Below are 24,909 nucleotides of genomic sequence, written 5' to 3'. Positions count from 1 at the left end.
TTTCGATCTAGCCTAAATTAAATAATTTTGCACGCTGCAAAGCTTTGATCTGAATCAAATGATTCACAAATCCACTCTGAATTCCCGATTTAAATCAAAAGATTCACAAACTCGCTCCGAAGTCTCAATTTGAATCAAAAGATTTACTATTTACATTCAAAGTTCTTATCTAAATCAAACGATTCGCAATCCGTGCCCCGAAGTCCCGATCTGAATAATGATTTGCAAATCATCATTTCAGATCAGGACTTGGGAGCATGTATTATGAATCTTTCAATTTACAAACCCACTTAATCTGAAGTTGTGAATCAAAAGATTCATGAACCCTCTCAGATGTTCCAATCCAAATCAATATATTTGTGATACGTGGTCCGAAATCCTGACCTGACTAAAGATTCATGAACCCGCTGCGTTGGATCTAAATCAAACGATTCACAATCCACACTCCGAAGTCCCGATTTGAATCAAATGATTCGCGATTCACTCTCGGAAGTCCAGATCTGATTCAAATGATTCGCGAATCTGCTCTGAAATCTCGATCTAAATGGAATGATTGGCGATTCGTGCTCCAAAGTCCTGGTCTGAGTAATGATTCACGAACCTGCTCCGAAGTTCCGATCTAAATCAAATCAAACCGCTCTTAAATCCCAATCTGAATGATTCACAAATCATAATTTCAGATCGGGACTTATTCGGAGTGCGTATATAATCGTTCAATTCGCAGAATGATTCGCGAACTCCCTGGATCCGAATCAAAAGATACACAAACCCGCTCCAAAATTACGATCTAAATCAAATCATTTGCGATACGCGCTCCGAAGGCCGGATCTGAATCAAATGATTCGCGAATCTGCTCTGAAATCTGGATCTAAATGGAATGATTGGCGATTCGTGCTCCAAAGTCCTGGTCTGAATAATGATTTGCGAACCTGCTCCGAAGTTCCAATCTAAATCAAATCAAACCACTCTTAAATCCCAATCTGAATGATTCACAAACCATAATTTTAGATCGGGACTTATTCGGAGTGCGTATATAATCTTTCAATTCGCAGAAATGATTCGCGAACTCCCTGGATCCGAATCAAAAGATACACATACCCGCTCCAAAGTTACGATCTAAATCAAATCATTCCTGATACGCGCTCCGAAGTCCCGATCTGAATCAAATGATTCACTCTACGCGATCCGTTTGGAGCGCTTCGAAACAGTGAATCATTTTGCAACAAATTGATTTAACTGAATCGAAGTGTCGAAAAGCTCCGTTTCACCCATCACTACGAGCTTTTCGAAAATGAATAGACCTTTTGATCGAGTTTGAGTTTGAATCGATCGGAGCAGTTCTAGCGTGAATGATTCACCCAACTGAATCGTTTGTCTGTTTCTCCACTTTTTGCGCACTGACGCAAATGGTCAACAACGCCACCCCCCAAAAAATCTGTGTGTGGCCTAACTGGCATACTGAATCAAGGTTCCCACGGTCTTTGATCTTGCAATATATCAGGAAGTGAATTTATAATCACACAAATCAAATATTTTATCAAATCCATTTAAGTTCCTATGAACACATTAACATCCCGTTGGCATTCTAAGGCAATGAAACTCCAGCACCGGCGCTCCATAGTGAACACACTGTCAGTCCGGTGTTCCGGTGCGCGCGGGGCGGGAGGAGGATGAGGAGGGGGAGGGCGGGTGTCGCGCCTCTCGGCGGTCCGGTTTAGATCACATCACTTCAGAGTTTCTCTCACGGGTTTCTCTTCATCATGGCACGATGCGCTCCTGACACCGGTTCCGTTCCGTCCCCGTGATGCGTGTGATGATGATGATGGTGACGGATGAAAGATGGAGAAACTATCCGCGAGCATTAACGGACTCTCGTGGAGCTCCGTGTCGCTGCCGCTGGACGTGATCGTGAGCAAATTCCGCTTACCGACACTCGTGCGGCTGAGCCACGGTAAGAAACCATCAGAGTTACTGAACGTTGTTAGAAACCGAGGCGCGACAAAACTAAATCGGCGGAGCTGCGGGAGTTTGACGTTGTCAATATTCTTAAGAGATTCTTCTCAAGTTAGCGGAATAAGAAACATCACCTTTCACTGGCATATTAATGAACTTTAGAGTCTGATTATGCAAATGAAGTGTGGAAACACTCGGAATAGTTTGACAAACGCTAATAAAATCGCATTCTTTCTCGTATATAATGATTCAGACTTTAATGAAACGTTGTGTAAATGTTTGCAACACAGAATCCTCCTCAGTGAAGTGTGTAGCTGATTTGTCTTTTGGCTAAAGGTGACAGAGTGTGTGTTGTGTGTTAAAGAGCTGCAGCTCTTTTCATATGTTAATGTTGTAATGTGCTGTAGTGTGTGTTGAATACTAAACAACCTCCTGCAGGAGGAGAAACTCCAACATTTACTCAACAATCACAGCTGAAGAACAGAATTAAACTCCTATCAATGTTGACACATTCTTACGGAGCCCCTTAAGGGACATGGTGGTGAAAAAAATCAGAGTGAGTGAAAAAAAATTCAGGGTGGGAGGAAAAATATTTTTCAGATTTTTTTGCGTTCTCTCGCAAAACATTTGCGTTCCCTCGCAAAACTTTGCGTTCCCTCGCAAAACTTTTGCGTTCTCTCGCAAAACTTTGCGTTCCCTCGCAAAACGTTTTTGCGTTCCCTCGCAAAACTTTGCGTTCCCTCGCAAAACTTTTTTGCGTTCCCTCGCAAAACTTTTGCGTTCTCTCGCAAAACTTTGCGTTCCCTCGCAAAACTTTTTTGCGTTCCCTCGCAAAACTTTGCGTTCCCTCGCAAAACCAGTTGAGTTCGGACAAACACTATCTGTTTACTTTACAGCTTGTAGTGGTTCCTACATTGCACGTTCGCAATTGAGCGACTCATAGAGTTTGATTCTGAACTTGGACTCAAGTAGGCTATTATATAAATACATCAAGGCACGATTTTGGGACATTCTAAAATGTAAAACACTGTAGGACCAAGTTCAGTACACACCTTATATACCAGAATAGCTCAGTATATAAACGTAACCCGCTAAATTGCACGTTAAGCGTATCCCCCAGAAAGAAAAATTAACGGGATAATAGAGTATAAAAGGCCGAACTCGGTATAGAGTTTGTTATACATTTTAAATGTAAGAAAGCAGGTAAGCCCCGAATATGAACAGAAAGCTCTCCAATGTACCTTAGCTTAATATAAGAAGACAATGATATAAAAAGCCAACATTTTATGTTTTATTAAAAATAGGCAATTAATGAAGTAATCCATTAAACTAGTGGTTCTCAAACGTTCCAGTAGGTGGCGGCATGTGACTGTCTTAATGAGCAAGGCGTCCCGTCATTCATTCATTCATTCAATAACTAAGCAAATGGTTGTAGTTATGAATGGGTTATTAATCACGGACTCTCCGAATGGTTCAAAGCTGCAGATTAATTCAGAAACGAAACACCGCTGTTGCTTGGAGACACGCCAGTTCTGTTGCGGATTTCGTTGGAACTATTATTATTTCGTTAAATATAACAAACATCATGTGTTTAAAATGTAGGCTACATTTAAAATGTCACTTAATATTACCCTTTTTGTTGAACTGCTATAAAATAAATGTTGCATTTGCAGTCGTTTGGATATTGCATTCTCCTATTTTAAACATGAAAAACAATAACTCGCACAGGGTATTTTTCTGTATGGAAGACAGTTTTTATATTATATATATATATATATATATATATATATATATATATATATATATATATATATATTTTTTTTTTTTTTTTTTTTTTACAGTTTTTATATATCAGCTATTTGATCGCGCCGGCGCCTCGCAGCCTGTTCATTATTTAAATAATACACAGAATCACCCAAACAGATACAAAGTTACACTAGTCAGTTTAAATAGTCTGTATTAGTCTGTGTCGTACAGCGTGAGCACCGGTCCAATCCACTGCGGCACATTTTTGTTCACTATGATTTTTTCATGTCGATATTGGAACGTACAAAGCCCGGTTAATTTAATGGTTTAGCTGCAAATACATTGTGAATATGGAAACATTTGGATTTGTGCTGAAGGAGAGCCATACGTGAGCCCATACTTTCAGTTTCGCTTTAAATTATTTATTTTAGTTTATTTATAGCTATAAGCTTATACCTATTATTATATACTGCATTATATTATATGTATTCATTAAAAATGAATAAGTTATAGTTTTTTGGTTTTAGTTTTTGGTCTGTTCTGAATACGGTTAAATTTAAAGGATTTGCTGTGAAGTGCAGGGAACTAATGGCCTAGGCTATGTGTGTTTATAATGTTGGTATTATAACACGCTGTAGGCCTGCTGGTAGTATTATTTCTGAATAAAATGGGACTAACAGGCTACGTGACTTGTTTGTTTTATTTTTCCTTTCAAAAACTTATAATGTTTTTTTAAACAAGCAGCAAACAAATTAACCATGGTTACTATACTTAAACCACTGTAACTACAAATACCGTCTTAATTCGTCCATTAGCTTCCATTAAGCGTTTTCTGTATCCTAAAGGTTTTCTGTGGGAAGAAAAGCAAGTTGCATTTATGACTGCTTTATTGAGAGTAATGCTATTAATATTAAAATTTTTATTAGTATGAATAGCATTTATTAATACCGAATTGGGCCTCCGCTGTCACTGTTTTATTACATTAATCCACATTAAGCGTTTTAGGATTTTCCCAAATCGTGCCTTAAACTATAAGCAATTAAATGACTGTATTTCTATAATAGGCCACTTGAGTTCAAGTTCAGTATAAAACTTATATGAACCGCTCCGTTGTGAACATACTGAGCTGAGTAAACAGGAAGTGTTTGTCCGAACCCAACCGGTTTTGCGAGAGAACGCAAAAGTTTTGCGAGAGAACGCAAAAGTTTTGCGAGGGAACGCAAAAAACTTTGCGAGAGAACGCAAAAGTTTTGCGAGAGAACGCAAAAGTTTTGCGAGAGAACGCAAAAGTTTTGCGAGGGAACGCAAAAAACTTTGCGAGAGAACGCAAAAGTTTTGCGAGAGAACGCAAAAGTTTTGCGAGAGAACGCAAAGTTTTGCGAGGGAACGCAAAAAAAATCTGAAAAATATTTTTCCTCCCACCCTGAATTTTTTTTTCACTCACTCTGATTTTTTTCACCACCATGTCCCTTAAGGGGTTCCGTACATTCTTGTATGTGTGAAAGTTAAACTTTAAATGGTGGTAAAAATCCTCTGAATTGAAATCATGCACTTTTTGTGTGTTTGCATCAGTTTGCATCCATATTCTTTAAATGTGAGAACATTTAAAGAAATAATTTGAATTTCTGTTTTGGCTACATTAACTTGTTACACAAAATGGTCTCAGAAGCTTATCAAGATGATTGATTCAGATGGGGAAAACAAAGAGGAATTTCCAACAGATTTGCTTATTTTTATAAAACATTTTTCTGTAACTTATTTTTAAAAAAGAAGCTAAAAGAAGACTGAACTTTAGAGAGTTAAGTGGTAAGACTTGTGCATTTTGTGTTAAATTAATCATGAATCTACCCTGATTAAGGATACAACAGATTTTTGCTTATTTAATGCCCATGTAGGTATATAAATATTTATGATGCCTGGTCACATTGTTATAATATTATTATTATATGTGACCCTGGGCCACAAAACCTTAAAGTTCACAAAAGTCAAAAGTCTTAAGTAGCACGGGTGTATTGATAGCAATAGCCAAAAATACATGCTATGGGTCAAAATGATTGATTTTTCTTTTATGCCAAAAATCATTAGGAATATTAAGTAATAATCATGTTGATGAACCATGAAGATATTTTGTAAATTTCCAACTGTAAATAAATCAAAACTTAATTTTTGATTGGTAATATGCATTGATAAGATTGATAAGACCTTAAAGGCAATTTTCTCTAAATTTAGATTTTTTCCAGCCTCAGTTTCCAGATTTTCATATAGCTGTATCTCAGCTAAATATGGTCCTATCCTAACAAACCATACATCAATGGAAAGCTTATTTATTCAGCTTCAGTTTAAATAAAAATGACCATTATGGCTAGTTTGTGGTCCAGGGTCACATATTAGTGTCCACACTAATGGACAATAACATTCGGTTTATTCTAAGTGATGATGTCACAATGTCGTCTGCCACTTTAAATTCTCCATCTCTTTAAAGTCAGCTGGATTCTGATTGGCTGACAATGTTTTCATCGTTCATCAGTTGGGCATAAACAAAATATGCTCAAATAATCTTTTTGTTGTTCATGTTACAGTTGTGGCATAGGCTTCTCTTTTCGGTTAAGGTGCTGCAATTTGCGCAGCAAAAGTTTGCTATTGAAAACCGTTTCAATAAGAATCTTTGTGACATCAGGAGTTTTTCAGATTCCCATTTCAGATTTTGCTCATGTTCAAATTGGTCATGCAAATTCATTGCATTCATCAACACAAATCTGCTTGGTTTGAAAGTGACTTGTGAGTTTAAAATTATAACAATTACTAAAACGTTAAGGTTATTGATACCATCACTGGTTTGAATGGGCCTTAAAAGCGCAATAAATACACTATTATATATGACCCTGGACCACAAAACCAGTCATAAGGGTCATTTTTTAAATGGAAAGCTAAATAAATAAGCTTTCCATTGATGTATGGCTTGTTAGGATAGGACAATATTTAGTTCAACTATTTGAATATCTGAAATCTGAGGGTGCCAAAAAATCAAAATATTGAGGAAGTTAACTTTAAAGTTGTCCAAATGAAGTTCTTAGCAATGCATATTACTAATTAAAAATTAAGTTGTGATATATTTACGGAAGGGAATTTACAAAACATCTTCATGGAACATGATCTTTATTTAATATCCTAATGATATTTGGCATAAAAGAAAAATTGATAATTTTGACCAATACAATATATTATTGGCTAATATACCCGTGCTTACTTACGACTATTTTTGTCATTCAGGGTCAAATATGGTAAATAATATGTATGTATAAACATGACAACAGATTTGATCATAAATGTACACTCTTAAAAATAAAAGTTCTTTAGAACCTTTAACATCCATGGAACCTTTTTATTTCACAAACATTTCCTTTTAATAGAAAAGGGTTCTTTAGATTTGTAAAATATTTTTCACAATAAGAAAAAACAGTTCTAATGTGGCATCACTATAAAAAAAACCCATTACGGAGTGTATGCTTTATGAATATTTCTCTTGTTCCTTTTGACAGTAATGTTGATTTTAAGCCTTCAGATCATCTCTGCTTGATTAGACGCTGCTGTGATGTGTTTGTGTGTAGGAGGATCTCACTGTATCAGCACAGACAGCAGTAATTATACACAACAGACAATCTGCAAAGAACGTGTCTGTGTGTTGGACTTGTTCCCTGTGTAAAGCATCTGTTTTGAGGCTCGTCTCAATGAGGAATTCTTTTACCAGATCAATACAGTACACATCTCTCTCTGTCCATTCATCCATTCTTCAGCAGAGAGATCAGTCTGATGTTTGTGAGGTGATGCTGTTTGTGTCTGATCGCTGACCTCAGTTCTCTCCCATAAACCCCATGTGCGGAAGTTCAAAGAACTCATTTGATTGTTGTGGTTAAGCTCTGATGTGTGTGTGTGTGTGTGAGAGAGAGAGAGAGACTGACTGTCTATTTGGCTTTGTGTGTGTGTATGTGTTTTAAAGCGACAAATTATGTCAGTTTAACGGTCAGATACATCCTGAGTTGACGTTTTGTAGCTTTTGGGTTTTCCAGTGGCTGAGAACATGCTGCGTGTGTAAAAAGATAATGTCAAATTCTAGTCAAATCTATTTGTATAGCACTTTTCAGAATACATATGGTTTCACTGCTTTATAGTTGCAGATTAAAGCTGTGTTATTACATTTTGTTTGCATTTTGCTATCATACACTGTAAAATGCTGCCTTAAAATTTTAAGTAATTTCAACTCACTACAATAAAATAAGTTTAAATGACTTGTACTTTTACGTTGATTTAACTTAAAAATTTAAGGAAGCTGCTAAACTTACGTTTTTAAGTTGAAACTGGTAAAAACTTTTTACAGTGTACAAGCAATCAGGCAGTAAAGATGTGCTGTATATTATATACATAGTATGTACACTGTAAAAAATAAAAAACAATTTGTTGAGTCGACTTAAAATAATTTGTTACCCTGCTGCCTTAAAATTTTAAGTTCAGTCAACTAAAACAAGTTTGGTTAACTTGAAATGTTAAGTTGTACTAAGTAACAACTTAGATATTTGTGTTTGCTAAAGTAACCCAGCTATCTCAAAATTTTAAGTTGATTCAAATCAAATATCTAAGTTGTCACTTAGTATAATTTAACATTTCAAGTTAAATAAACTTTTTTGAGTTGACTGAACTTAAAATTTTAAGGCAGCCAGGTTACAAATTATTTTAAGTTGACTCAACAAATTGTTTTTTACAGTGTATAATATGCATTTAAAGTTGTACATACTTACATATATAACGTCATATAAAGAGCTGGAAGATAATATAGTTGCATTGTGCAACAAGATAAAAATCAGGCTTTTCAGATTTGTTATACACTATATATATCGCTGTACTTTATGTTTGTGAATAAAGTTGGATATAATATATATGTATTTATATATATATACAACTTTACATCCAGAGCTGTGCATTAATAGTTTTCTTTTTTGCTACAATATAAACAATCACGCAGATGAGATTTGCAATAAAGTACATGTACTGTATATGGGCAGTTAATGTAGGATGAACTGTATATCCAACTTTTAATATATATTGCTGGCTGATAATGTAATTTATAGCAGTGGTTTCTGAAATTAAATAAAAAATTTGGAAAGTTTGGAATCAAGTAGAAGATTTTTTAATGTATTTTTTTTTTTTTTAAATAGTCTCTTATGCACATCAAAGTTGCATTTATTTGATCAAAAAAAGAAAATAGTATAAGCCTTTACTTTTATGCATTAATTCATTGCTGAATAAAAGTATTAATTTCTTTCAAATAAAGAAAGAAAAAATGTATTGACCTCAAACTTTGAATAGTATTCTATATTGTTACAAAAGATTTCTATTTTAAATACATGCTGTTCTTTTTAACGTTTTATTCATCAAAAAAACACAGGTTGCAAAAAAATAATAAGCAGCACAACTGTTTCCAACATTGACTATAAATCAGCATATTAGAATGATTTCTGAAGGATCTTGTGACACCTAAGACTGGAGTAATGCTAGATGAAAACTGAGCTTTGCATTACAGGAATAGATTCTATTTTAAAGTTTATTAAAATATATATAAAAAAACACTATTTTAAATTGCAATAATATTTCACAATATTGCTGTTTTTTCTGTAATTTGATCATATATATGCAGTCTTAAAGAGCAGAAAAGACTTCTTTAAAAACATTAAAAATCTTACTGATCCCAAACTTTTGAACGGCATCATATTTACATATGTTCGTATATTCATTTTGTTGTTTATATTTATTTTGTTATTAAAGTTACATTGTTACGTTTGCCCGTTTCTGCTTTTCTTTGTTACATACATACGGTAGCCAACATTTGAAGTGGCTCAAAACTTTTCATCAAAGTTGTCCTAAAACCAACACAATAACCATTTTTGTCTTAGGACAATCTTGATTAACTTTTTTGATCCACTTCAAATGTTGACTACTGTATATTTTCCTTAAGTCATTCTGACGACCCATCCAAGGATTTGAAAACCACTGGTTTATAGTACATTTTCTATGACATAACAGTCATGCAGTTGAGATTTGCAGTTTGAGATTTACATACTGCTTAATGTGAATGCACTGTATCTATTTGGGTAAGGTTGGATATATTTATTGTAGTTGTTGTAATTCATTATTAATAATTAATTCAGAATTCGAGTCAGCCAAGCATTACCAATACTGATCATCTCAAAAAAGCTTAGTATAGACCAATTAAACATCCTGGCCAATATAAATGTCTTCTTTTATATCAGTGCTGTAAATAATGAATAATCACATTTAAGAGTTGTGTGTTTTTGTGTGTGCGCAGGTGAGAATGTGGAGGGTCTGTCGGAGGAGGATGTGATTTTGCTTCACTCCTGCAGACAGTGGACCACCGTCACTGCCCACAGCCTGGAGGAGGGTCATTACGTGATCGGACCCAAAATAGACATCCCACTGCAGTATCAAGGTACCATACTGGGTTAATATCATTAACTATAACTAAAATCTTAAATTCATTCAAATAAATATTACGAACTGTCTATTTGCACTAAGTGTAAATAGCCTGTCTTGTTGGCAGAGGCTATTTACATTAACTCCGCCCACCAATGTATGATTGGGCTAGTCAACACTACAAAAGACGATAGTTTAACAACAGCTCCAGTGGTGTAGATGGTATAGCGTGTGCCGTAGTCAATTTGATCTTTTTTTTATATCTCACACACTTACATCACATTGGAAAGGCATTTATTTTCAATAAAAATGAAGGAACTAATCAAAAAGTTAAAAATAAATAATCAGGTATGTTAAGGGTAGTTGTAGGGAGGGCTTATATTGTCCCAATAAGGTGGCAGCCATTTAATAATTTGAATTAAAATTATAATTTACACTTAATGCATTATTATTGCATACTGTTTTATAATGTACTACAGTACTGAAGTGCAGATAATGGCCACTATTTTCAATAAGTAGTATAAATAGCAGAAAATACTGCTATTTTAACATAGTGTAAATAGAATCTAAAGCTATTTGCACTAAGTTTAAATAGCAATAGAGGTTATTTACAATAGATGCTATTTACACCAAATGTAAATAGCAATTCGATACTTACACTAAGTGAAAATACCATATTTTCTTAGCGATATATGCTATTTACACTTAGTAAGTTTAAGTTTTTGTTGTTTATTACATTTTATTTCAGTTAATATTTAGGCAGTGGCTAGTTGCACTTAGTGTAAATAGCAATTCAATGTTTACGCTAAGTGAAAATAGCATATTTTCTTAGCGACAGATGTTATTTAAACTTAGTAAGTTTAAGTTTTTGTTGTTTATTACATTTTATTTCAGTTAATATTTAGGCAGTGGCTAGTTGCACTTAGTGTAAATAGCAATTCGATGTTTACACTAAGTGAAAATAGCACATTTTCTTAGCCGTAGATGCTATTTACATAAAAAAGTTAAGTAAAAATAGTAGGGCTGTAACGATAATCGCACGATGTCGTGAGGCGCGTTTAGTCAATGAAGCCGGTACTTTGATTAGTAGTAAAGCTCCATCACGTGCGTTCAGCTGGAGCGGCAAGTAATACACAGAGCCGTAAAGCACTGACAAGCTACGCCAAAATCGCGATTCGATTTTGCGCGCGATTTTGGCGTAGCTTGTCAGTGCTTTACGGCTAAAAAATAGAGATAGATGCTGTTTACATATATTAACTGAAATAAAATGTAATAAACAACAGAAACTTAAACTTATTTTTATTTCAGCTAGTTGCCAAGACAACATTTCTCACTTTCATGTAAGTTTAAAAACTAAAATAACTAAAACTAAAAACTTTATTTTTAAATTAAATTATTTTTTTTTAATTTAGATATTTTAAAATAAATAAATAAATAAATAAATATAAAAAGAAAATTACTAAAACTTTAACTTAAAAAGAAGACAAAGTATATAAAATTGAATTACAAATATTAACAAAAAACTATAATAGTATATCAATGATACTAAAATATCATGGATACCATACTGTATAACACACACAGACTAGAATATTGCAGTCTTTTTGCAGTCTGTTGACTAGAGTTGTATTATTACTTCTAAAAGTAACTTAAGTACTCCTGGGGGATCATAAAATGGTCAAAAGAGTCTTATCTAGAGACCAGAATATCATATAGATATTTTTTTTTACTGGTAACATTGGATGCAACATCCTTGCATCATGTTGGAAATATTGACAGGCATGTTTGTACATTTTCTTCCACAGCTAGTTTGTAAAAGTAAAGTTTTAAGAAAATAAGCAATGAGCAGCACACAAAACTGATTTCTCATTGAGAGTCTATAAGCTATTAAAAAAACACTTAGAGAAGAGAGAAAGAGCGAGAGACAGAGGGAGGGAGATGATTGGTTGTTAACAGTATATTGATTGTTGTATTCAAGCACTTAACTTCACACATGTTCACTTTTCTCCATTACGCGCACACACACACACACACACACACACACACACACACTCACACACATATACAGTCAGTCTCAATTCAATTCACTGTTTTATTGCAGTGAGTGTTTTCATACAATATGGGCAGAGCATTCAGCCGATTTGGAACCATGAATGAATGTGCCCATTAACATTTCTTGTAGAGAATAAAGCCAAAAATATATATGTATGTATATGTATATCATTTGATATGAATGTATTTTAATTTATGCATTAATCAGACTATTTTGATATTAAATAAATTTAATATTTGCAATGTCTGTTATTTGAGAGAAAGTTGATTTCATTAGAACACACTGTTTATGAATGGGCGTCAATGGAGACCGACACTTATTGCTTTAAAGAACGGTGTCGTTCGGGTAGCGCTTTCATTCATAAAGTCAAACTCATCATTACCTCATCCTGACGTCATTCCCACGGGAGCCGCGGAGGAGCCCGTTTTTCCGAGCTTCCGGAATCGCAGACATTACTGCGCTGGACTTCCTCTCATGGGATGAGCGTTACCTAATATACCCGCCACCCGCACCATTAGGTCAGGTGACCAATGAGATCATCTGTTGGGGTTTCCGGAGGCAGTAAGATGCTGAGAGGGAAGGATGAGGTCATTTGTGTCTCCGCCGCCGGGTCTAACATCTCTCAGATAGACAGATAGAGCGCTAATAAGGAAGATGGAATTACAGAAGAATGATTTTTAGACAGCTGAGAGATGCAGAAGATGAGACCATGTTGATATTTTAGATTTGCGCGTGATTTTAACAATGTGGAAGAGAGTTGCTATTGATGACTCTTAAAATAGAAGATCTGCATAATATAAACACATTATACTTGTGTGTGTGTGTGTGTCAGACTGAGCTGCTGTAGGTTTCTGGGAATAATAATCTCATTCGTTTTCTCCATAGAGAAATTATTTTTTTACGATAACGCATAAACATATTGTGTTTACACTCTATGGAAAAACTGGACCAAAAATACTTTGAGAGCCAATGCAGCAGAAAAAGTTGCTGATTAGAGTTTTGTGCTCCGTGCAAAAACAACATCTGTGGATGTCTATTTCTGTCTTAAGATATACATTCAGAGACAAAGTTGCTGCAGAGTGCCTTCTTAAACCAAAATGCAAAAGAAACTGCTCTGGGTTGATCCTCAGAGGAAAAAAAGGTTTCTAAAACACTAAAAAGCTCATGATTTGCTTCTAAAATACTGAGAGCTGTTTTAGGCATTGGGTTAGGATTAGTCCAATACTCTAGATTTAGAAGAACATATGAGTGATGCTTAACCAATCAGAACTCACTACTATGATGCTAGACTGATGTGAGTGGTTGCCAGGGCGTTGCTAAGGCGTTAAAGGTGTTCCTATGCAGTTACTAGGGTTTTACTATGTACCTGCTATACTGTAAAGAGTGTTCACCAGTTTCAACTTAAAAACTTGAGTTTAGCAGCTGCCTTAAAATTTTAAGTTAAATCAACTTAAAAATACAAGTCCTTTCAACTCACAAGTTAAATCAACTTAAAAGTACAGGTCATTTTATTGTAATGTGTTAAAATGACTTGTAGTTTTAAGTTGATTTAACCTAAAATATTAAGGCAGCTGCTGAACTTAGGTTTTTAAGTTGAAACCGGTAAAAACTTTTTACAGTATATGGTTTTTTTGAGTATTTTATTTGTGTGTTGCAATGCAGTTGCTAGGATGTTTAGAGTATTTTATTTGTTTGTTGCTATGCAGTTAATATGGTGTAGCTGTGTGGTTAGTAGAGTGTTATGAGTATTTTATTTAGGTGTTGCTATGTAGTGTCTAGGTTGTTTTGAGTGTTTTATTTGTGTGTTGCTTAGTAGTTGCTAGGTTGTTTTGAGTTTTTTTGTGCTTTGCTATGTAGTTGCTAGGTTGTTTTGAATATTTTATTTGTATGTTGCTATGCAGTTGCTAAGTTGATTGAATATTTTTTGGTGTTGCCATGTGGTTAACAGAGTGTTTTACGTATTTTATTTAGGTGTTGCTATGCATTCGCTAGGGTATTTTAAGTATTTTATTTGTGTGTTGCTATGCAGTTGCTATGGTGTTGCTATGTGGTTAACAGAGTGTTTTGAGTATTATATTTAGGTGTTGCTATGTATTCTCTAGAGTATTTGAAGTATTTTATTTGTGTGTTGCTATGTAGTTGCTAGGTTGTTTTGATTATTTTGTGTGTTGCTATGCAGTTGCTAGGTTGTTCTGAGTATTTTTTTGTGTTGCTATGTGGTTATTAGAGTGTTTGGAGTATTTTTTTTTTTTTTTGGGTGTTGTTATGCAGTCTCTAGGGTATTTTGAGAATTTTATTTGGGTGTTGCTATGCCCTTGATATGGTGTTGCTATGCGGTAAGTAGAGTGTTTTGAGTATTCTATTTGTGTGTTGCTATGCAGTTACCAGGATGTTTTGAATATTTTGTTTGTGTGTCGCTATGGTATTTGGAGTATTTTATTTGTGTGTTGCTATGCAGTCGCTAGATTGTTTTGAGTATTTTATTAGTATGTTGCTATGTAGCTGCTAGGTTGCTTTGAGTATTTTATTTGTATGTTGATACGTATTTACTAGGGTGTTTTGAGTGTTTTATTTGCGTTCTGCTATGCACAGTTGCTAGGGTGTTACTATGCAGTTGCTAGAGTCTTGATCAAACCTTGATCAAACTCACCTGCCTGTAACTTTCTAGTGATCCTAAAGATCTTGATTAACTTGTTTTGACTGAGTCTGTTGAGTTAAATGTTTATTGTTATGCAGTTTCTAGGGTGTTGCTAGATATTCAGGTCCACATACATCAAATGTCATTAATGGGATTTTTTTTCTCTTAATTTTGATCTTAAGTTTGATCACTTGGTAAAGTAACAGCACACCTCTTTCATTCATTTGAGGAATCGTAAGCGCTGCAGTTTAATTCACACAATGTCTGTGGAAAGTCTCTGTTAGGTTGTTGGTTAAATATGTGCCAAAGTGATTGGTGTGTTAAATTCATGCTTGCTGTGATTAGTTGAAGATACTTCAGCTGAGATTTACAATGAAGAGACTTTGCACAATTGCACTGACAAAAGTGAAACTCCAGAAGAGAAAGAACCCCGTTCAGCTCTGAGTATCGTATAGAAATGCAGAAAGAAAGAAAAAGCCGTTGCCAGGAGACAGAAAGACAAAGAGAGATACGCTCTCTCACGCTTTATCTGTGTGTGTGAAAATGACCTATAAGATCACACATTTACGCTTAAATGAGGACATACCATAGACTTCTGTTTTTATGTATATAAGGCTAATTATAATTGCTACAGACTAAACTTTAAACCCTAAAAAAATGACATGAACCTATTTTTTTACCTTCCAGGATGTCACAAATGGACACTTTTAGCGCACTTCTGGGGAAATTTTTTGGATTTTGCAAAACACTTTCTTTTTTCTTTCTTTCACTCACTCTCTTTTTCTCTGTTCTCAGGAAAGTTTAAGTTATTGGATCAGGATCGGGATGTTCGCGAGCCAGTTCAGTATTTTGGAAGCGTGGAGGAAATCGCAGGAATCTTTCCTGACCGCGTGTTTGTCATGGAACCCATCACATTTAGCGTTAAGGTAACAACCGCATCGATACTCCTCACGCGGATCTATCAGTAGTGTTGTAATTAAAAAAAAAAAAAAAAAAAAAGTTAACTGAAATAAACATGAACTAATTAAATAAAATACAGTATAAAAACATACACTAATTTCAGTTCACTGCCACTGACCCTTTGCAAAAACCCGCCCTCCTTAGTTACTGTTGCTATGTCCGACAAACAATGCCGCTCTCACACTTAATGTTCTCACACAGTGAAAAATACATTGCGGAGCAAAGAGGAAACTGACAACATGCCGACAGACAAGACAGAGCAGGTTACTTCTGGTATAAAAAAAGGTTTCAGCTTTAAAATTGTATTTTTTAAGAAATTCAAACAATAAGTACAATTTTGTAGCTCTTTAATGTGTTGTGAGAGATCAGTGTATTGCCTTAGATCAATGACACGTGAACCGATCGTCTTTCCTTCTTTACTTAAAGCACAAACAAAAACATGAATGAACATCAGAACGTATTTTATTTTAACCGTCGAAAGACGTCCATACACACAATGTTTTAAGTTTAAGTCCACCGAAGTTACTCTCCTGTCTGATTTGTTTGTCAGACAGAATGGTGAATTCGGCATTATGATTGGTCAGATCGCCTGTCAATCAAGCTGTTTTTAAAGGGTCAATTGCTAAAACTAAAACTGAAAATAAAATTGAAAATTAAAGACATATAAAAAAAAAACCTACTACTAACGACAAACTAAAACTATAATAAAACAGAAAATATAAAAATAAATACTAATTCAAAATAAGTATTCAATAAGTATTCAAATATGAATATGACTAACTTTGCAAGTTATGTATTACAATCTTCAACAAAAATGATTTATCATGGCAAAATAAAGCAATAAGCACCAAGAAGCCGTGGTTTACAGTGAATTTATAACAGCTAAGGGGCGTTGTTAGGCACAACGTGAAGCTGATATACATTCACTGTAAACCACGGCTTCACAAGGCTTATTGCTTTTATAAAATGGTTATTCCATATACATAGTGAGGTTTCACAAATAAAAAGTTTTCTTCCGCCAAACAATGTAGTTCCTCAGAAACGGTTGTGGTTGCAACAAAGTTGTTGCCAAGCAACACACATATGTAAACGAAGGTGTATGTTTGTAGAGCAATTTACAACAGCTTTGAACACAGTTCAACCAATCAGAATCAAGGATCTGTTGTATAATACTGTTTTTATGTCACATTTATGTTCAATGTTAAGCCTAATTCATGGCATTATTCGGATTGTTTGAACAGTTATGTGTAAATGAAAAAAGAAATGATTCACTGATTAATTCAAATTTATTCAAATCACTTTCTGAATGTTTTTTCCAGCTTATGAATGATAAAAACATTGACAGCCAATCAGAATCCAGCTGACCTTTAAAGAGCTTGAACATTTAAAGTGGTAGACTGCAGCTCACACTTATAACAAGCAGAGCAATAGTTGATGTGGATGCTAATAGTTAACATTCTTGGTGTGAACAGGCCTTAACTAATTTTATGCTTGATTATAGTTTAAATTGCTGTAAATTATGAGTTTGTAGCTTGACAAACAAGATTCGTCCTGAGTAAATGTGTTTTGTGTTAAACACTAATACATCTGTCTCTCTTTTTCTCTCGCTGCAGGTGGTTTCTGGGGAGTTTACGGAGGACAGTGAACTGTATAATTTCTCTCTGCAGGCGGGAGATGAATTAACCCTCATGGGCCAGGCAGAACTGCTCTGCGTCCAATCGACTCGTGAGAAATCCCGCCTGACCGCGCTGCTACGCCGGCTGGGCAAAGCAGGTGGAGCTCTGGGACGTCCCGCCCGCACAAAGATGCCTTGTTTGATATGCATGAACCATCGGACCAATGAGAGCGTCAGTTTGCCCTTCCAGTGCCGCGGGCGGTTCTGCACACGTTCGCCGCAGGAGCTGCAGATGCAGGGAGGCGAACACACGGTGCGCAGCATCATCGAGCGCGTGCGGTTGCCTGTGAACGTCTCTGTGCCGTCGCGACCTCCACGCAACCCGTATGACCTGCACGCGATCCGCGAGGGCCATCGATATAAACTCCTCAGCATCATCAGCAAAACTGTCGTTCTCTGCTGCATACTTCGCAAGGAGGAAGTCACGCTGTCTCACTTCCTGTTATTAACGGACATGCCACGCTTCACTCTGCCGGAGGGTTTATTGCGCGCGGACGCTTCCTACCAGCAGGTGGTGCTACAGTGCGCGCTGCGTTGCCAGGAGAGCTTCGACCCGGATGATTACTCGCGCGCCGTGCGCGAGGTCAAGACGGATTTCTCAGAAGAGTGTCTTAGCCCGCGACGGATTCGGGTGTGCGTTCAGGGCTACGGGCGCGACGAGCTTGGCACGTCTTTGCAGAGACTGTCTCTGTGCGTGTATGGGGGCGGGGCCATCACGCACACACACACCATCTCACACGGCTGCAGAGACTCGCTGGTCGACTCGCAAACGCTGCCCTCTAGTGACGGAGAGGAGCGAGAATACGTCACACCCGACTGGTCGACGGAGACGCAGGAGATTCCGTACGAAGAGCTCTGGACCAATCAGAGTTCTGGAAGTTTTGGGGTGACGTCTGAGAGCGCGGTGAAGGCGGAGCATAACCTCATATCCTTCCACTCCACTACCACGTCATTGGATGGAACGGTGGGCTCCACCCACGTCGCCATGGTGCAGATGGAAGCGGGAAGAGTGTCGAGAGTATCGACTCCACCTCCTGTTCCACCCAAATCTGAAGCTGTAAGCAACTAGATTTTAAACTGAAATTCAGTTTTTGCTCATATTGTATTTTTGAATTCCATAAAAAAACACATCCAGGCCCTATTTCACCCCCCAAAACTTATATTACATTTTGCATAAATAATGACATTATTTTCATGACAATAAGCATGTTTCCCTCAAAATAATAATGAATCTAAAAAATATTAAATATTAAATTGTTATTTATTCACAAAACATTTCGACTTTATTCTTGTAATTTCGACTTCATTCTATAAATATTTCGACTTTATTCTAATAATTTGAACTTTATTCTCAAAATATTATGACTTTAATCTCTTAATTTTAGATTTTTTTAAATTTTTTAAAAAAAAATAAAATGGCGTTGTAATTTTCAGTGGTGATTCTCAAAAAATTTTAAAAGTAATAAAATAAATAATCTGCATATAAAATAAAATAAAATGCAAACAGATTATATATATATATATATATATATATATATACACATACATTTTATTTTTATTCCAGAGGTAAATATATGTATTTGTTATGAAAATAATTGCACTTAATCTTAATGGTCAAATATAAAGAGTTTAATTTTTTATTATTATGATTTAAATGTTTAAAATTAAAAAAGTTATTTGTATTTAATACGTTAATAAGTAATAATAATAATAAAGAATAATAAATATGAAAATATTAATAGAATTTTTTGAAATATTAAAATAATTACTATTGATTTTGGGGCAAATTTTCTTGGCCAGTTTCGTGAGATCGACTCTTAGATATTTCTCTCGCATTATTGGGCTTTTGACCCTGAGCTTAGCTGTACTCTAGTTCAGTAACCCTCTTTATTCTCATGAGATTCACTTGTCTTCCTCATTTCTTTTGACATGGTCCCACATGCAAACATACACACATTCCACACATTCACATGTGCTTTATGATCCATACAGTATTACGCAGCACTGCTGCCCCAGACTAAAGACTAAATTATTGATAGTATTGCTTTTAAAGGCTGAATAATGAGCATATGTTTACTGGAACAGAGCATATACACACAGCACACATACACTAACAGAAACATAATCACACATCATCTCAGCCGTTGTTTTTTGAGTCATTAATTCATGTGCACCTATAATGTACTCTGCAAAAACACACAATGACAATGTTTTAGACGTTACAGGTCGGGAGGCATTTTTTAGTGTATCATTAACTGATATAATATTAATATGAGGGGCTACCTGAATATTTTACACTAACAATACAGTTTTAGTGTAGCAACATGTTACTGACATGTTTTACAGTGTAAAACAAATAGCATACAAACAGAGAAACAAACACCTTGTCTCATCAAGACGTAGAGCTGGAATTAAAGTGTTTTTGACGCTGTTGACTGGAATTACAGCCTTTCTCTTTTCCCCTCTTCTTTTCTCTCTCTCCCACACACAGAGGGTTCAGGCCTGGCCTGTAATTTAGCTTCCCAAACACACACACAAACACACACACACACACACTGTCCCTGGTGTATTTGTGGAGGAAGTGAACTGTATCCCAGAATCCCAGAGTTGTTCCTCCCAGAAGAGGAAATTTAGACAGAGATAAGAGATATTAAAGGAGTTTATCACTGTGATGATCACTGAGACAATATTTCCATATTAACCGTAATTAGGAAATAAGCACTCATAAATACCGGTTTATGGCAGAATATGTCTGAAACTCTATTTAAAGAATCATAAAAAAAACTTAAGCTTGTGAACAATTTATTGACTCATATAAACACTTTTTATCTGTTTAGTGATTTACACACCTGCCACGTCTTTATTATGTGAAATTATTTGTGATTGTGATTCATTTGAGTTATTAATCAGCAGCATATTATGTAATTAATTCAACTGACAGCCCTGTGATTAAACCATTAAATCTGTTTTATTAATTTAATTTGAATTTTATAATATTGCATTCTGTTAATGTTAATTTTAGCCTCTATTTGAACTTTTATTACAAGACTCAATAAACTAACAGTGTTCTGGTTTTAGTTTTTAATATTTAATGTTTAATAATGATTGTTCAGTATTAAGTCTTACATTGTGTTTTTGGTATTTAGTGTTTAATTTCCTGTGTTCAGTATTGATGACATAAGAAAATGCTTTCTCATTTACAATAAAAACAAGGTTTTGAGTTGTGAGGAAGTCAATTTACAATGTAGGAGATGTCATTTACTCCGTAACCTCTTTTGCATTTCTTTTCTCTGTCTAGGTGAAAGAGGAGTGTCGTTTCTTAAACGCTCCTCCCGTTCCGCCCCGCTGTGCTAAAGGCCCCGTCCCCAGCCCTCCAGTCCCCACCCGCTTGCCTAAAACTCCGCCCACACAGACACTCAACCCAAACATCTCATTTTACTCCTCTGGACTGCAAGAAAGGTAAAAATTATTATTAAAGGGATTTAAATAGAAGCATTTTAAGTACTTACTGTACTTAAGTACTTAAGTAAAACTGGGAATCAAGAGAAAGGTAATTAATCCATTATAGGTGACATCAGGGGCCGGTTGCACCAGCTAGACGTAAAAAAGCTGGGTGTAAGCCCTACGCTGAGCTTTGCAACGTCCAACTTTACAATAAATATCTTACAACTGGGCGTACGCCCAGCTGGTGCAACCGGCCCCAGATGCCCATTTTCCATAAGCTGGTATAATTCTTTATGGTCTTAATGAAATGTCTAACATTCTTTAAAATTCAGTAGTCATGTAAAACAACACCCGTTTTACATTGTCAAAAACAGCTCTGTTTACAGTGACCCATTTCGATGCATGTCTCTTTAAATGATAATGAGCTACTGCTCACCCCACCCCTCTCTTCATTTTTTTGTGTATTCGGAGGTGCTTTATGTTCACACCTGCATTGCTTACGAGACGTTGTCGCTACTAGGTCTGTCACTAAACGATTATTTTGGGAATCGAGTAATCTCTCGATTATTCTGACTATTAATCGAGTAATTGGATTATTATAATATTTTTGTAGTAATAAAAATAGACCTAAGTGTACAGTAGCCTTTGAAATTACTTAAAATACATATATATTACCAATAAGGCAATAATAATTAGCTCAAATAAAGTATCAAAAGCAAGTAAGCGAATTTTCTAGTACTTTTGAGGAAATAATACCCCATTTGAAGCACTGATAATTGAACTATAACAAATACTACAAAACAAAATACTTAAGAACAAAAACAATATCATTTTCCAATTATTTATTATGAAAAGTTGCAAAAAGGCCCAAACACTATAAAAGTAAAAAGTGCGCTAGGTAACTTTTTGATTGTTTGTACTATTGTAGCTTACAACTATTTGGCCTTTTTTTTTGGTGATTTCTTAATTTACTCATCATAACACAACTCTTTCTCTATCAGTTCTGCTCCTCGCAGTGGCAGCAGCTCTCCGTCGCCAGACTCTTACTCTCTGTATTGCTACCCATGCACCTGGGCCGACTGTGTGACCTCCGACCCCAGTGTGAGCCCTGATCCTGCCCAGCCCGCGCAGGCCTGTTGGTCCCACCCACGAGGAGGCGGGGCCTACACCTCCAACATCCTCAATACACCTCTACTTAGCACTGACTCTGCCCAAAAGAACTACTCCACCTGCCCTAGACCGCGGCCGGTGGCGCAAAACCGCTTCGCACCGTTCGGCGCCCTAAACCCATTTGCCAATCCGGGACACGCCCACGCCTCCTCCGATTGGCTCACCACTGGTAGGAACTCTCCCACTCTAATACCCGACCTCATTATCTCCACCCCCACGGAGCCTCAAACGAATCAGGGAGGTTCAGAAGGCACCCCTGAGACTCCGCCCAGACCTGTCAAGAGTTTAGAAGAGGATGCGGTCTCCGCAGACCCCGTGGCAAAGGGGGCAGAGGGCGGGGCCGGGTCATCTTGGCGACCCCCCGCGGAGCTCTGCTGGCTCTCGGTGGAGGAGGTTTCGTCCAGTCTGCGGTTCATCGGACTTTCGGACGACGTGATTGGTCTGTTCAGCCGAGAAAGAATCGATGGCTCTATTTTCACTCAGCTGACGGAGGAAATCCTGTCGGAGGACTTTAACCTCACCAAACTACAGGTCAAAAAAATCATGCAGTTCATCAAAGGATGGAGACCCAAGATATGAGGGCAGAGTGAATTTATGGATGTTTTTGTTTGAGAGACACAAGAGCGCACTCCAGCGCACTGCTTGGACTATTTGAGATGTTTTATAAGTGTGTGTGTGTGTGTGTGTGTGTGTGTGTGTCTGAAATACACCTCTCTAATCAAAGGACTGACAGATTGTGACTAATATATTATGGAGCACTATTTGATGTTTTTGTTATGAATGTTTTAATTTTTGGGATGGTTTCGTGTGCCTTTAGTGGACAGTCAGTGGCTGTTCTGCTGTCTTTCAAGGGTTTACTGACTGTGTTTTGACCTCTTTTGTCTGTTTTCTGGTCATCTGACTTGATTGTCAGTTGCATTTGGTACTTGGATGAATCTCATGAAACCTGTCAGAAATCACTGAATGAATGACTCATCAAACTTTGCTTAAAGAAAATTCTCATGTTAACATAATTAAGACCAGTAATTACATTAAGATCATTATTTTGGATTGTGTCATTATTTTCTGCACATTTAATCCTTAAATAATCTAAAGAGGATTATTGATAATAATCTGAATAAAAATAAAAAAACAAGTAAAACTTCGGAAAACATTCTTTCAAGAATTTGAGGAAATGTTCATGAAAAAAAATCTTATATGAGTTTAAATTTTAAATATGTTTTACATTTTTTTTAATTTTTAAATATATTTTAAAATTTAAAATATAATAAACTTTTTTTTAGTTGACAGCTTTCATGAGATTCACTCACACAGAGCACAATTTTCTTCTGCTCTCATATGGAGCTCATGTCAAGCACACAGGAAGTGATACTTTTTAGAGACTTAAAAATAAAGAGTTCAGTTTGTGATGTACACGCTAATAAGAGCAGCAAGAGTTTACAGTCTAAAGAACACACTGTAATTAGGTGACAGTAATTAAGAGTTTACTAACTACAGCCCACGCTGATGATGGAGGATGTGTGTGTGAAGTGAGTCAGAGCTGCTCAAACGAAAAGGTTTTAGCCTTATCTCACTGTTTAAAAAAATGTTTTATCAGCATTTCAGGAACATTTCTGGAATGCTTATTTAACAGCTTCCCCCTCTGTAGATGCATTTGTACTTTGAATAATATTTAACAACGGTAGTGTGTTTCATTTGTACTGTAATTTCACCATGTATGATTTAATTGTATGATTTAATCCTGATGGATCAACTACAGAAAAGAATAAATCAATAGTGCTCACTTGAACAAAGTGTATCATCAGGTAAAATATAAAAATGGAAAACTAGATTTTTGCTTTTGCTACTTTTAAACTTTTAAAACATTATTTATTGTTTGGGACTATAGAGTGTTTCCACAACACGTCATCAATCGTCCATATTTGCGACACTGAACGTAAACAATGCCACTGAACCGAATGGAACTCGCAAATTCAGCTGATTATTGCTGCTGAAAATGGTCAATTATTGTTGCAGGCTTTACTAATGGCTGTACTAATTGGTCAGACTGGGAAAAACATTTGTAGTACTGTAGACTGCCAAAAGTTATAACAAATCAAGTAGAAGAGAGCAACAAATGGTCTGAGAAATAAAAGGCGTTTGTGGTTGGCCAAACTGAACCAGGATTTCCAGGGCAAGAATCCTGACAACATTTGTGTTTGTTCTTATCATTTCCGGCTGACGTATCCTTACCACCTATTAACTTTGGTTTGCCAAAATATTGCGTACTTTCCTGCTTACTAAGTACTTCTCATTTATATCTGGCATTTATATTTATTTTAGTAGCATTTTTGCTCTAAGGGCCCAGGATTTTCAACTGTCTAACTGTCCATCCCAGTCAAAACAGTCAGCTAACAAAACTAAAATGTAAATATCTCTACTATGAATTAACATGACCAAATAATTATATCCCGATCAAAACAGTCAGCCAACAAAGCTAAAATATAAATATCTCTACTATAAATTAATATGACCAAATAATTATATCCCTACCGCTCAAAAATAATAATTTTGGTGGCATTTATATTCATTTTAGTAGCATTTTTGGTCTAAACGCCCAGTATTTTCGACTGTTCGACATCCTCTAACCGTCCATCCCAGTCAAAAGTCAGCTAACAAAGCGAAACTAGATGAGTAAAGTTTGAGAACAAACTTTAAGTTGGCTTGAGAAAGCCTAGCCTGAAAGTTTGAAGCAGTTGTAATAGTATGGAAGCAGCTAGCATGATTTAACACATTGCTTACATGATT

At 35.9% G+C, this 24,909-nt stretch overlaps 1 protein-coding gene across 1 annotated transcript; it reads left to right on the top strand.

Annotated features, from left to right (window-relative positions):
- The first annotated feature begins 1,690 nt into the window (after positions 1–1,690).
- gareml (GRB2 associated, regulator of MAPK1-like) lies at positions 1,691–23,546 on the top strand. The gene is made up of 6 exons (XM_051138641.1): positions 1,691–1,951; positions 10,058–10,198; positions 15,669–15,799; positions 17,447–18,565; positions 20,807–20,967; positions 21,954–23,546. The coding sequence occupies exons 1-6, from the start codon at positions 1,840–1,842 to the stop codon at positions 22,699–22,701; spliced, it is 2,412 nt and encodes an 803-aa protein (XP_050994598.1). The 5' UTR covers positions 1,691–1,839; the 3' UTR covers positions 22,702–23,546.
- Positions 23,547–24,909: the final 1,363 nt, after the last annotated feature.

The sequence above is a fragment of the Labeo rohita genome, chromosome 20, assembly GCF_022985175.1.
Source record: "Labeo rohita strain BAU-BD-2019 chromosome 20, IGBB_LRoh.1.0, whole genome shotgun sequence".
In the NCBI taxonomy this organism is placed as follows: domain Eukaryota; kingdom Metazoa; phylum Chordata; class Actinopteri; order Cypriniformes; family Cyprinidae; genus Labeo; species Labeo rohita.
This window is presented reverse-complemented; position numbering and strand designations above follow the sequence as displayed.

What these genes read in the sequence shown, in the direction of transcription:
- gareml (XM_051138641.1), top strand. Translation starts at nt 1,840, where the DNA reads ATGGAGAAACTATCCGCGAGCATTAACGGACTCTCGTGGAGCTCCGTG. An exon ending in ACTCGTGCGGCTGAGCCACG is followed by an intron (nt 1,952 to 10,057) that starts GTAAGAAACCAT and finishes GTGTGTGCGCAG; the next exon opens with GTGAGAATGTGGAGGGTCTG. An exon ending in TCCTCTGGACTGCAAGAAAG is followed by an intron (nt 20,968 to 21,953) that starts GTAAAAATTATT and finishes TTTCTCTATCAG; the next exon opens with TTCTGCTCCTCGCAGTGGCA.